The sequence below is a fragment of the Rhea americana genome, unplaced genomic scaffold, assembly GCF_003343005.1.
Source record: "Rhea americana isolate MKP2758 unplaced genomic scaffold, rheAme1 scaffold_6, whole genome shotgun sequence".
NCBI classification, from domain to species: domain Eukaryota; kingdom Metazoa; phylum Chordata; class Aves; order Rheiformes; family Rheidae; genus Rhea; species Rhea americana.
This window is the reverse complement of record NW_028186756.1, coordinates 6,010,463-6,024,686: the sequence shown is the minus strand read 5'-3', so window position 1 is coordinate 6,024,686 and position 14,224 is coordinate 6,010,463. Positions and strand designations below refer to the sequence as shown.

Genomic DNA, 14,224 nt, shown 5'->3' with positions numbered 1-14,224 from the left:
ATTTGTGTTCAAAGGAGTAAACAGTAGTATGAGCTTCATCTCCCCAGAGTCAAATTAGGTTCCTTGAAAAAGGATATGACAATGAAAGCTAAGCTGTTGATGTATACACACGTAGGTGCTCATATGCAAGTGATGAAAGTAGGTCGCTATAATCGTTTAATATGCTACATTTATCTTTCCAATAAGACAAAGACAGGAAAAAGAGAATACTTGTTGAATGCCAGTTGTGCATCAATAAAGCCAGAGAGTATTGTTCACGAATAGTTTATCCAGATGAAAACATAGTCAATCAGTTATGACTAAGAGATTATTTATTGCCCTCTTCTGCTTCCCAACACTTGAATTCTCAGGACTATTCTGATAAGTCTGTTGAAAGATTTTATTGTCAGTATTTCACAGAAATGCCCACTGTCTGATGTTAATTACAGGGAAGGGGGATTTTAGATGATATTGTTGTGCCATAAAAACAAAATCTGATCTTATGCAGGTTATAAATTGTGTGGGAGGTAAGAGAGGTCAAGGAAGGGTTGAATGAAAAAATGGAAGGTTAGAGCAATGTAACTCATCAGATATTATAATCATTTGCCCAATGTCATTTTATCTGCGTAACAGTAAAGTTACTGTTCCCTCATTCTTATATTTCTGCCCTCCTTTCCTCTCTTTAAAGTTTAACACTGAGCCATCCAAGCCATACATTAAACCTTTGGTTCCACATCATTTAAGTTCTGTTCCTTCTCTTGTGAGACTGAAATGTGAAGACAGTCTTCTAATACTAGCTTTTTTTAGGTGGAATATTTTGACCATCTGACCTTCCCCCCCCCCCTTTTTTTTTCGTTGCCTGGAAGCAATATTTAAAAGTAAACATGAACCTTTTTGATGCAAAAGAGTTTTGCCAGATTAAAAGGAAACTGGAAGATAAGTTCAGTGTACCATGTAACTGTTGTGAAATCTTTTTGTTTTGATTGAAGTTACATTACCTCGGGACTTATGTCTGCAGCTTATGTAATATTAACTGTTCTTCAATCTGAACTTCATGAATACACTGCAGAATGAGAGAAGAGCTCATGACGTGAGCTGCAAATACTCGGTCTTACAGAAACAAAATTCCTGGAGTCTGTCCTTTCTACTGAGTCTGAACATGTTGTTCTCAAAGGAAGAAAGGCACCAAAAGCGTGTACAAATGAAGTCTCTTTTCCTCCTTTTTAGAACCTGATTACTGAGGAAAGCTGAAAAAAAGAGAGGGAGGTAGAGACTCACATAACAGTACCTCAACTACTTGATTTGTATTAGATTAGGAAAGTAGTAGTATGAGATGTCCAATCTTGATTAAACTACTGGAGAAATGTGGTATTTTATTAATGGCAGTCCTAATAGCAATTTGTTCTAGCACTAGTACGTAGGTAGCTGATGAATACTGCCTTTGCTGTGTATCACTCTGCCCTGATGAATCTAYGCTTGGATCCCACGGTGTGTCATGTAGGCCCGCTTGCACTTGTTAGCTGAATGCAAATGTTTATCAACAATTAGCTTGCGGTTTTTGATTCATGGTTTGAAAGGTTGAGAGGTTGTTTTTTCTTTCTTTTCTTTATTTTTCCAGGATAGAATGTCTCTAATAGAACTGTGCTTTTCAAGTCCCTTAGAATGTGCAACTATAGCATGAATTTAGAAAAATGCTCTCGTTTCTTTAGAAATCCATTAATAGTAATGTACTAAAGACTCTTACATTGATCTTCTCTCTGATATCTGTGTTGTAATAATTATTCTTTTAATGTTTGCATTAATCTAAATGTTTTCCTCTTTGTGCCAGCTCCTACTTGGATCTCCCTATATGACAATCACAGCACTTTGACATCTTGCATTACTTTAATACGAGTGATTCAAAACAAAGCAATGCCAAAGGGAACAAAAGTTCTGTCAAGCCATTAAAATCTTCTTTGCCATTAACACAATTAAATTGATGCATGAACATTTTAAGTTATTACCAAGTGCTGCTAGCAGAAGCTGGTTGTGATTGCATAATATATAGCAGGCTTTATTAAAGTAAAATGGCATGTTTATTATTATTATCATCATTAGTTTTAAAGTAACATAAACTTAAACAGGGCTGTGAATTGGGAGAACCCTGAGAAACAAGAAAGAACATGCTTTGCCCTGTGTTAATAGTCTGTGGCACATTTAGAACATTTCCAGACAAAGGAATACACGCGGCGCCGTGGCCAACCATCAGAATTGGCATGTGCAATGGCTAAATGAAGGGAGGACTCTGAATCCTCCTAGTCTGACCAGCTCGGCTGGAGTTACTGTGTATGAGTTTGTGTAGTTGATCGTAACTCTGCAGTTATAATTGCAGAGTTATTGAGGGAGATATTTATTTTGTTTTCTCTTATGCCAACATAACTAACTTTTCCATGAAAAAAATSAAGATTGTTTTAGAGACAGGTATTCCCACTATTAACCAGCGCATTGCAGTAATACCATTTTTGCTAATCTGAAGGGTGGTGGGTAGGTTAACTGGATTCCTCTCTGGCTGCGAAGTTGCTTATGAAGTGTGACAAACACAGATAAGCAAAGAACTTACAGGTCTTGAGAGGAAAAAATGACAGCAGTGAAAAGCAGGAGGATGACATAAGGGCAATGAAGCATTGGAAAAGCAAGCAATGTGATAGGAAGGTGGAATCGATGCCTATTGCAGTAAATGGTAACTGTCCATTGGAAATTTTCAGCCTAGGTTTGCTAAGTAGCATTTGAGTTAAGTGGAAAATGAGAACAAAGTTAAGGCTTTTTTTTTTCTTGATTGGTTTGTTTTTCTTAAGTAAAATGATGGAAAATGATAATCTGTAGTTACTTAAGTAGATAAAGTCACTAATATTCCTCCCGTGTAGTCATATTCACTTGAGTACCAACTCAGGTATCAAACTCAAATATCAATATCTTTACCCGGATATTGATGAATTGTTGGGAATTCAGAGAACAATGCTGAAATAAGATAAGAGGATGAAAAATCTTGTTTACCAGGAAAGAAGGTAAAAGTTGAACATACAGCATAGGAGAGAAGTGGAGTATAATGCTACATGTCTGTACATGCATGAAGGAAAATAATTAATTGCTTAGAGTACTGGGAAGAGCTCTACAAACAGAGGCTGAGGTGACACTAAAAGCAAAATCTAAGCTAATTATCATAAAAAGAGCCAAATAAATTGAAACACCACTCCACATTTTATTAAGAGGGGGAATAGGAGATCCATTTCCCTAGAGTTTTTGAGTGAGACTAGTCAAAATACTAGAAGCTATGGGAAAATGCACTGCATTAGCAGGGAATGAATTTGGTGACCTAATAGGTCTTTCTGGTCTTTGACTTTTGTAGCTTTATGGATTTATTCTTGAAGCTTAGTGCTGGTTGAAATATAGGAGGAAAGCATGCTCAGTGCTTTCGGTCAGGCGCTATAGCAGATTAGGGTGACAGGGATTAAAGTTAGTCATGAATGTCCCTTACCAAGTAGTTACCAAGGGCAATAAGGTAGAAGTATTGGACAGAAAAATCTCTCTGAATATTTATGGGTACCAAGCACTTACCTCCTGTAGCACCTCTCTGAGTCTTATCTCTTCCTCTTCTGTTGCACCCCCATGATAAGAACCTGTCATCCGTATCTGCAAGTACAGCAAAATGGCTGTACATATGGGTCAGCTCTGCCTCTGGTTTATGTAATTGTTCATGGTATTTAGAGTTTTTGTGCTGTTTTATATACTTGGAATGAGAAATTGTGGTAAATGCACACAAATGTGGCAGATGCATTTAAACAAGTGTATTGTTCAATTAGAAGWTGTTAAGGGCACCAGTGTGTGCGTGCGTGCATGCGTGTGTGCATAGATATAATGCGTCTTTCCCAGGAGAGGAGGAATAGCTGTCATGCCTCCCAGGATGGACTCGTGTGTGCTGTTCAGTCTTCAGAGGCTACTTAACCTGGAACAGGTCAAAGTGAGGGACAAGAGAATCAGCAACCACCCTTATAGTCTAACCAGTATTTTACTACAGTATATGTTTAAGTTTTAAGAGCTGTCTTGGCGGTTAGCGTATTAAGCTGTAGGATAAGATAGTTGATAACAGCTTTCTCCTAACTGCTATCACCTCTGTCCTTAGCTGCAGCAGGCTGTAAGTTAAACCAAGCCGCGTGCTCTCTCTGAAGGCTGCCGATAGGAATAACAGTGGGATCTTCTTCAATTATAGAAGTTTCAGGCAATTCTAGTGCCAGTTCTCAACTGTGAGGAAATCAGTGTACTTTATTGCTTCAGAAGTGCCGTTCCTAGCACAAAGCAGCGCAAAAGAAAAAAAAAACAACTTTTGACAAAATGAGTCCTGCTGATGATTTATGTTGATCTAAACTGGAAAATTCTGTAGGCAGCAAGCATGGATGCAGCAGTCTTCAGATGGAGGCAGTTTCTTGTTAGCTCTTCACCTGCGTAGTTACAGTCACTGAATTTTGCATCCACGGTCTGACTAAACATTTCTTTTTTTTTTCTTTAAACTTAGGTTACCCTTCCCAATGACTCCAGCTGTGTGGAAGAAATATTACGGGTGAGTAATACCCTTTGCTTTTGTATCTTTTTTATAATTGTRGTACTGTTATTTCACCTTTTGTGGAGAAGAGTTATAAGGCTGTCTTTAACATTGTAGTTAGGTAATAATACATCAGTGGGTCTATATTAAAGGGACACAGCCAAGTTTTGGAAGACCCAGGATGTTGCTTAATGGATAAGGTCAGTTCTCCTAATACTCCACATCTGCCTGCTTATCTCAGTCAGGATTTACAGCCTTTCCTGTTCTTTTTTAACCTCTCAGTCTCTGTAAGCCTCTTCAAGACTCATTTCTTTCCTACCCTGAGGCAGAGTCACCTTAATTCTCCTACTCACAGACTGGCCTTCCTTYTTCCCCAAACTATAGTTTCTTCACATTCACAATTATGTTACAGASTGCAGGCTTTTTTCCTGGGAGCTCTGGCCAGTAGCTGAATAGAGAGAGCCAAAACAGCCTTTCCAAATTTCATATGACTTAATCGCAACAAGAAAAAGATCATGTATCGAGAAAAATGGGGAGGTATGAGAATAAATGCAACAAGTTCTATAACTGTAAATCTGTCTTACTTTAAGTGTGAGAAGGGCTCTGTCCTAGAGACACCACCCTTGGCATCCTCTGTTGGCAGTGAGGTTTATCTGGGGGTAGGTTTGCACCCCACTAGACCCAGTCCATGATTTAGGGGTCTCTACATTATGGTTTCAGTTTCCCAATTCCCAGAGCAGCCTCCCTGAGATCACCAGCCAAACTGCTGCTTTCAGGACAGTGGGATAATGCTTCAGTGGGAACTGATGCTAGCCAAGCCCTTTCCACTAGCAGCAAGTAGAAGGCTCCTGGAAATGTTTGTCCACATGCCTACCTTTGCATGATCTAACCCAGACCTGATTTCACATACAACATTCATGCATCAAACTTGCTCAGACAGAGGTGGAACGATACTGCTCATAAAACAGATTAGATTTTGCAGTATTCATTGCAATCCTCGGGGAAATTGTTTGGGTGGAAACTTGCTCCTGTTTTGTATGCACACATCATTTTTTTGGATGATGTTGAAGTCCTTATGTGTTGTCAGGGTTTCTGTAGAAATAAGTTGAACCAGCAGGCAGGCATGCATGTGCAAACCTGCAATAATAGGTGAGTATGTGTCTGTGTGTGCAGCCAACAGCAACGAATGGAAGGAAATAAATAAAATTTAGTTTCAGCCTTCAAAGTGGGAAGAGGGTTATTATCTAAAGGACACTAAGGCAGCAAAAGCAAAGAAAATGTTGAAAGGCTCTGCAAAATACTTCGTACGTTTTAAATGTCTTCTTCCTCTGTTTATATATTTCAATTAGGTTCATTACTATAGTTTGGATGAATGATTTGCCAACTGAATAAAGCAGTTGTTTTCAGTAAACACCATCAAAAGGAAATGTGATGTAGCAGATTTCAAGGATCAATCATCCAGGTGACAGTTTTAATGTGGGAACAGTATGTATAAATCACAGGAAGCAGAAATGTCTTTTTCTAATCAAGATGAGGTGATCCTGTTTCCTACCTCATGTCTGTAATTTGAGTTAACAAATGGCCAGAATTTCCCAGGCTTGATGCTGAGCCCTGCCAAAATCGGTGCAGGACTTCCCACAGCCTTCAGTGAGTTTGGATCAACTGCAGACTCGTGGGAGATGCACTCTGCAGCCATAGATAGTGTCTCATCCCAAGAGCAACCCCCTTAAATTCAGGGTGGTGGGAGCAGGCTGGGGATTTGGCACTAGTGCACAGGTACAGAGCTGGCACCTGAAAATGCCACCTGAAATGATATGACCTGGCAGGTCTTTCTCACCACAGCGTGCCACAGCCACCTTGAACTGGCCTTGCTGTGCCCTGGGGTGCAAATCGGTAAGCACTAACTGCAGGCATGGCCAGGAGGCACTCCCCAGGGTGCAAGGTAGTCCCTATGCCAGAGAGCATGACCCTCAGTCCCAGCCGGTGGCCTTCAGTGGCATGGCCTTAGGCTTTCAGCTTCACATGGTGCTGAGGCTCGAGGAGAAGGAGGAGCACCTGTTTTGTCAATGGCTTTGTTCACGTCAAATTTACAGTGCAGAACAAGCTGGTGGGCTACGGTTTTGGCTATGCGCAGAGTATTGTGTTCTACTCGGTAGGCAGGGGAGAGAAGATAGGTGAGAGACCGTGATGCCCAGCAGCGGTCAAAATCCATCTCCCAGGCACCTGTGGGAGTCCTGGGGGGAGATTCAGGCTGACGGTGGCTCCAGGTGAAAGGGATGACCCGTGGCTTCAAGCAGTGCCATGTGCTTTGAGGACCCAGAGCAGGTTCCCAGCTTGGACAGCCACTTTCAGGCTGTTGGGGGCCATGTAGTAGGGTGTGGGCTTAGCTGTCTCATGACAGCTTCTTGACATAAAAACTGCGTGTTAACGTTCTCATACTTGTCAGGGATGTTGCAGAGATGAACACAAGAAGGATCGCAAGGCACTTGGGTYGCAGAGGGAGATAGATGGGGGTGTAACAGAGTGCGTTTTGCCCAACTGTTTGAGCTGGAAGTAAATGGAGCATGTTTTGCTCACTACTGCCTGAATCTGTCTTGCACAACAGGAATTGTAACAGAAAACACAGAGTCTGGCCCAGGACATCTGGCTATATTGTGCACTTACAGAGRCAGCGTTAAATCCAAAGTGACACTGTTGCGCCCACATGTATCATTGCAGCTGCTTCGCAAAAAGTTTGTAAGAATTGGCAATTTGTGGGCAAGAGGTGCAGGCCTCCGGTGCTGCGGGACCAGCGGCAGGAGGCTGGCGTGCCGTCTGCCTGCTCCTGGGCTGCCCTTGAGGGCATCTCATGCTTTTTAAGTTTCTTTTTTTTTTTTAAGTCAGTAAATTAAGTGACTTAATTCAGTTTCACCCCTCAGAAAGACACAGTAACTCTTGCAGTTCGTTTTTCACTGGACTTCACCAGTAAGAGGGACCTAAGCTAAGATCTGTGACCTCTGATTTTACAGAGCTCTTTTTTCAAGCTGAACTTGATTAATGGTTTTGTAAATGTAGAGGTTTGTGATTCTTAATCTCTGTCTCAATTTTCTTTCTTAAAAAAAAAAAAAAAAGTTTTTGGTCAAAACTTTGCAGCCCAGGAGGGGGCAAGGTCCTGAGCCTGTTCAGACCTCTGAGTCTTCAGAGACAAAATTTCACGGTCCTTCAGATTTCCTGAAACATTTGCTGCCTTATGTCATCTTGTGTAAATGCCTCAAGAGCTGTTCATAATACTACAACCAAAGGTTAATGGCAGACCAGTCTCCTCTTGATTTTGCGTTTTTAACCAGGATGGCTGAGGAGGTTATTAAAAGTAAATAAAATGATAAAATCTGTGTTTTACAGCTAAGGCCAAGCTGTAAAAGTAGTATAGGGGATTTGCRTTTATGAGGAGTTACTAATCCCAAATCAAAAGATGGAGGTGAAAACACTGATGCTTAGTATGCTTTCTTCTGTTCCAATATGTGACTTACAGCCAACATAATAGCTTTGAAAGTGTGGATACAATGGAAGACAGGCAGTCAACAGAGTGTGTGCGTGTGTGTGTGTGATTCACATTTTATTAATATGGATTTAAATTAAGTTGTCACTTGGTATGTGCAGCCATTGAAAAATGAATTCATTGAAATGTTATGATACAAACTGCAGATGGGGAGGAAGTGCTGACATTTTAAACCAATATTCTGAAGCTGATACTTGTTCCACTTATTTCAGTGCTTTCTATCAGTGTGCCTTGCTGTCACTGCATATTATTTGAAGCCGATGTGCTGGACCAAGTATTGGTGGGAGTAGGTATGACCCAGTGAGYGTGAGCTAGCAGCGATCCTTTTTCTGCTTATAGAGAGCGTGGAAGGGATCTCCCTTATCATTGGTTTTGGTTTTCTCTCTTGGAAAATCTTCCAGGCTCTGCAGGGGTCTCAGGCGATTCTGTTGAAGACAGTCATTTTGATTACCCCAGAAAACAACCGCCTCTAGGTAAACAAATGATAAGCATACAATGTTAAATAGGGTGAGAAGCTTCACTTAAATAACTTTTCTTGAGGTTAAGTTGAAACTTTGGGTCAAGTGTTCAACTAATTGGGTAGATGTAATCCTGCCGGTGCCAGATTCCAGTCCGAATACATAAAGCTCTGGGGTCTGTGTTGCCAAAAGGCTGRGTAGACACTTCTATCTAAAAATCTGTCCCTGTTCAGAGGAACAAAAGAATTCCTGTAGGTGTATATTTGCTGTAGTAAAACATCAAATAACTAAGTGGACTTCTGATATTATACGGACAGCTGTGATATTAATTAAAAGCTTTCTAGTCTGGAAGCAAAACAAATCCTAAATATAATTTAGTTTGTGATTAGTATAAATATGACTGGAGTTAAATGAGCGAAGTCTATAATTTGTATGGTCTTCTGTTCTTCTGATGATTAGCTCTTATCTAATGACATTGGAGAATATGTAAATTGATCAGCAGGTGAAAATGCCCTTGACTGGGTAAATTATGTGTAGTATTGCCTTCCTCATGACAATTGATAGCACTAATGGATTTAATATGTATCATCCATAGCTGAGGTGAGCTGTTYGCAGAGCAAAATTAGACTGTAACAGATATAGCCCATTATTTGCCCCTAAGTAATTGTTTTCTCTTCTAAAATACAAACCAGCATTGAAGAACGATGCTAAATCTAATTATAATAATTGTAATTTGAAAAATACAGGTACACTGTCCAGTGTGGTTACAAATGCACGTAGTAGCTGACAAGCAGTTTAAATATTTTCATGTGGAATCTGGGGGTTTGCTGGGGAGGACATGATGTGAATTTAAAATGATTATCCAGACGTCACTGGAGAAGTGAATAACGAGCTGACTGGCCTAGTAAATCATGTGAACCTGTCAAATGTGGGAACACGTTGGGGAGGAGATGATGTCAAGTAACAGTAACTTAGCAACCTGGCATTTAGCTGTCCAGAGAATGAGTAAGAGTAGCCACTTTTAAATAGCTGAGTAAATAAATGAATCCCTATATGTCTTAGGTGTGCTATAAAAATAGCCCAGCACTGCATGTTTTGTGTCAAGCTGCTTCTTTCTCCTGGATAAGGTGATTTATTATTTCTATTGAAATGAAAACGTGGATTGAAAAGTTAACCCATGTGTAAATGTGTATCGGTGGCCTTTGTCCGTTGTCTGGTGTGCAGCCTTTGGAAGCAAGCATGCAGTGAACAGGTAATAGCCTGCCTTGAAATAGGCAATGCGTTACAACCATAGGTGTTTTCCTTAGACCTTGCTTATGCACATGAAGATCTGGATGGAGAAGAACAATTAATTTCTTAGCAATATCCAAGCATTTTCGTCTCTTTATCAGCATTTTCTCAATGGAGGCAGAACGAATTTCTGCTCTCACATCAGAATAAATCAAGGGTAATTCCACTGACCCCTGATCTCATCTGAGTTCATTGAATTCTTCTTCCTTCCACACTGGTATAAGTTGGCAGCAGCTCCACTTATGTTGCTGTTGTTGCTACTAAATAAAAAGGAGTTGTCCCTGCATAGCTTTGGGTATACATGAGAGCAGCAACTAGTCCTTTACTCTGTGGACTCTCTAGGTGTAGTTTCACTCAAGAAATATGAAAATGCCTTGTAGTTTTTCAAGAGCAGGTCTCATCTGGTTTGGTAGGCGATCAGTTCAACTCTCACGTTAGGGCTACCAGAAGCATTCGGTAGCAATTTCAGGAAGGTTAAAAGAAGCCTTTTCCCAGCATTTTTTGTGTTGTCCAGCATGTACACACAGACATGTTTGGACCTATAGTTAGAGTCATTTGAGCACGGCCTGGCATAGGCTCTGAAGAGCAAAAGGCTCTTTGGGAGTTGGAGAAGACAGCTTTGGGTGTCCCAGACCCGCAGTACAGAGTCTCATTTTATGATGGTAACATGAGGGACCCAGCTGTGAGCCAGTGCTCTGCCAGACRTGGGGAGTGTTATCCCAAGGCTGTTGGTACTAACCTGAAGGTACATAAGCAGAAACCCCAAAGCTAACTTTGTTGGAGTAGGAAGTGGCCATGAGTCAGTGCTCAAGTACTGTCTTCTTCAATTGATTTCATGGCCCACAGTTGTGCTGCTTGCACGACACAGGTTAGGTATGCAAGGAGTATATTTGTGTTGTAGATATATACCATAAATCTGCTTTGTGCTGCCAGATCAATGCAAGACAGGCTTCATGCCGTTGGGGAGGTGATGGGGAGAAAAGGTTGGCTGTCTGGTCTGACGAATGTGTGTGAGTGTACAGTGTCTCAGTGTTTGAAAGGTGGTGTTTTGCACGTGCCTGTTACAGCGATAAATGCCTCTTCAAGATGTAAGGCGGTAAAAGATTAGACCTCTGTGAGAATAGACAAGCAAGGTCAGATTCCAGCTTGTTGATACATTTGTCAAAAAAAAAGTTTTATTTTTGTAACAATATTAAACAAATTATTTGGTGAAAAACTTTGAAATGTAAAATCTGATTATTATATGGGTCTRTTGCAGCTTGTCGACACTGCAACAATAAAAAAAAAAAAAGATTACAAAAGGTGTTCAGGAAAAGGGAGGAGGAGATTGCAGTGCACCTATTTCCAACTCACTATTCAGTTCTGTTTTCTTATCTCCCTAAACATAAAATTTTAACATATGTTTCTGTAGTGCCAATTTGAAATGTTGCCGATTTCAGTAGTATTATATAATTCTGCTATCACTGCCAGATTTAGTATTACTACTAAAATTACTGTAAAGTGGACTGACRTCATCACTAGAATTTGGACACACATTACTGCTCCTGAAGAGAATGAAAGGACTCCCACCTCTCTCTACTAAGTGAAAATGTGTTAATACTCTTCTGCTTTCCAAGCTCTTCAGCATCTCTTTTTCACAAAAACATGAACTTTCAGTTTCTCTTCCTTACCTACGGTCACCTCAAAAACAGTCTAATATGGTCTGCAACACATTGCAGACTTCATGTACTTCTTTTTCAAATACTCCTGACCTTCCTAGTTCCTATCCAGTTCACTGGGAGTGAAAGAGGAAAAAAAAATGGAAAAAACAGTTGATGAAGTTTTGTAGTTGAATGGAAATCTGAAGAGTATYGTAAAACTGCGTAGCCATAAGACTGCTACTCCAGATTTGCAGACTCGCGGGATGTGATTTCCTGTCCCTTTTCGTCATTGTAAATAAGGAATAGCTCCCTTATCTTTAAGTGAAAGTGAGAGAGAAAACAGACCTGAGGAACGGCATGTTTCAGATGAACTTTGATCTTTTGTATACTTCCCTGGACAGAAATGGACCAAACTGCTGAACTCAATGACAAATTCTAAGCACTTCTGCATCGTTACAGTCTTTGGCTCTAGATGTACCAGATGTCCTCCCTCAAGGGCCTTGTGGGCTGTATGAATTGATGTTGTGTAAAAACATGATGAGGAACTTCTGAACCTGCCTTATGCCTGCCCTGAGGTATTGCTCCCRAATCCAAGATGACTGGTAACAGCAACTACTGACAACACATCCAGTGCTGTCAAGCAGAAGAGCCACCTGAAGCTGGTGTGCTCCAGTTCTGTATCTCACTGCCAAAATGTTAGGCAAAAAAAGGTCGACATATTTTGAAATATAAGTAGTAGAATATTCCTCTGGTCTCAGATTAATCATTTCTATTATTTCATCTTGTCCTGTCAAAATGAAACACTGTTAAATATGGGTATTGAGTGTTTAAACTGCTAGCAATGTTACCTTTCATTTAAGTAGATTAATAATGTGTACTTTACATAATAAATTGCTTTAGGCACAGAATGAAGACATTGAAAACATATTAAAATAGAATTAGGCTTTCTGAAATGAGTGCATGCTTTAGAAACAAATCTGGTCTGAAATGACAAAACCTATAGTCTCTTCTATGAGCTCTGTTTCAGACAGAAGGGAAGGACTCCRTGTTTTTCAACTTGGAGGACAAGTATTTGGGGTTTAAAGCACTAAGCTCCTGCCTAAGATGTGATTCCTGTGGGAAGCCTCCCCAAAAGTCAACGWGGCTGAGGGAGCTAACCCATGAAGTTGGCCAGGTGTGGTTAGCCAAGAGAAACCGAGACGGGATTAGGCTTGAGAGACTTGCTGTGTTCAGGGGAAGGCAGGACTGGAGCATGAAACTAAATCAGGAAGCGTTTCAGGAGCTCTCATCTTTGACATCCTCCTCAGAGGTTGCAGCTGGGCATGATAGACAAAATCTAAAAAAACTTTGACAGATGGCTGAAAAATATACATATAAGGAAAGACCTTGAACTAGAGAAGTGAAGAAAAAGACCAAAGGGGGACCTCATACTTGAGAGAAACTCAGTTTCACTGCTGTAAAACTATACTCAAGATATTGCAGTCTTGGATGCTTCACTGCCCTTGTACTCTAAGAAGGATAGTGAAGAAAGCAAGAAAGGAGAAGGAAGAAGATATCAGCAACAGACCTGGAGTTAGAGCTTTGAATCTCATTGTTGATCTTAGAGAAAATGGATGAAAATACTCTGTTATAACAAAGATCTAGAATATTTGCTTYCATTTCTTTATATATTGCAATCTGAATTTAACTGAAGTCACTCCTGATCTCTTCTTCTTAAGCTAATACATAGACACCAGCTGAGATACCAGCCAAGAAGTATTTCCTCCCAAGAGACCACCTGGATGAGCAGGTTCAGAGGAAGGTGACATGCTAATATTGGCCTTTCCAGCCTCCATGTGGGTGGTTAAAGTAGTCTAACATGAGAACACAGTCTTGAAGGTGTCACCAATCTTAAAACTGTTCTAGAAAACCGTCTTTCTGGTGGGAGCATCTCATATCTTTGCTTTTTGCTGTTAAGATTTAACACTTAAGTGTTAAGCTTTAACACTTTTGTATAGCATAGTCATTAGAGCCCTTCCTGAAGGTGTCTTCCTTCTGCTTACCCATTAAGATTGTTTCAGCTGGCAAAGTCTCCAGGATACACCACTTCACTCCTGCCAGTTAAACATTATCTGTCTTTCCATCTCTTTGAATATCCTCTCAAAAAACGTTTGAATATATAGGCTCCGATAAAACATCCTATCTTTAAACTTCCTATATAACCTTGAGATGCTCCTTCACTCCACAGTGTCTCCATCTCTGGAATGGGAAAACAGAACCTACCCATATTACCATTGCACTGCAGAGTTAAATTAGTTGCTAGCAAAATGCACCGAGGTCCTCAGCTGGAATTATTGGTGTTATAATTGTGCAAAAGCAAGACTCAATCAAATATTTAAAAATATGCTGCATACTGTGGCTTATCCATTTCTATAGATTTCTAACATTTCTTTAAAGAAAGTGTGCCATTGAATTTAATGTTCTGAGAAACCTTATGAACTTCTAATCTATTTTAGCCATATATTTCGAATTGCGCTTATAATTATGTTTTTTTATTGAATATGTAAGTTCCTTTCAATTTCTTAATACAGTTTTAATATGCATTTGAGAAGAATGCACACWCTGTAGATGGGAGACACTTCTGAGCATTTTCAAATTGTCACATTAAAATTGTCACATTTGTTTAATTAGCCTGTAGATCCTGCCACATTGATTTATGTCAGCTGCATAGCAATTTCTTTGGATAGTTGGTGAATCTGTCCAG

At 40.1% G+C, this 14,224-nt stretch overlaps 1 protein-coding gene across 1 annotated transcript in view; it reads left to right on the top strand.

Annotated features, from left to right (window-relative positions):
* AFF2 (ALF transcription elongation factor 2) overlaps nt 1-14,224 on the top strand; it is a 241,974-nt gene that overhangs the window by 89,169 nt on the left and 138,581 nt on the right. Inside the window, exon 4 of the mRNA XM_085319728.1 lies at nt 4,529-4,573. Within this exon, the coding sequence (XP_085175854.1) occupies nt 4,529-4,573 (45 nt within the window). The remainder of the gene's footprint in view (nt 1-4,528; nt 4,574-14,224) is intronic.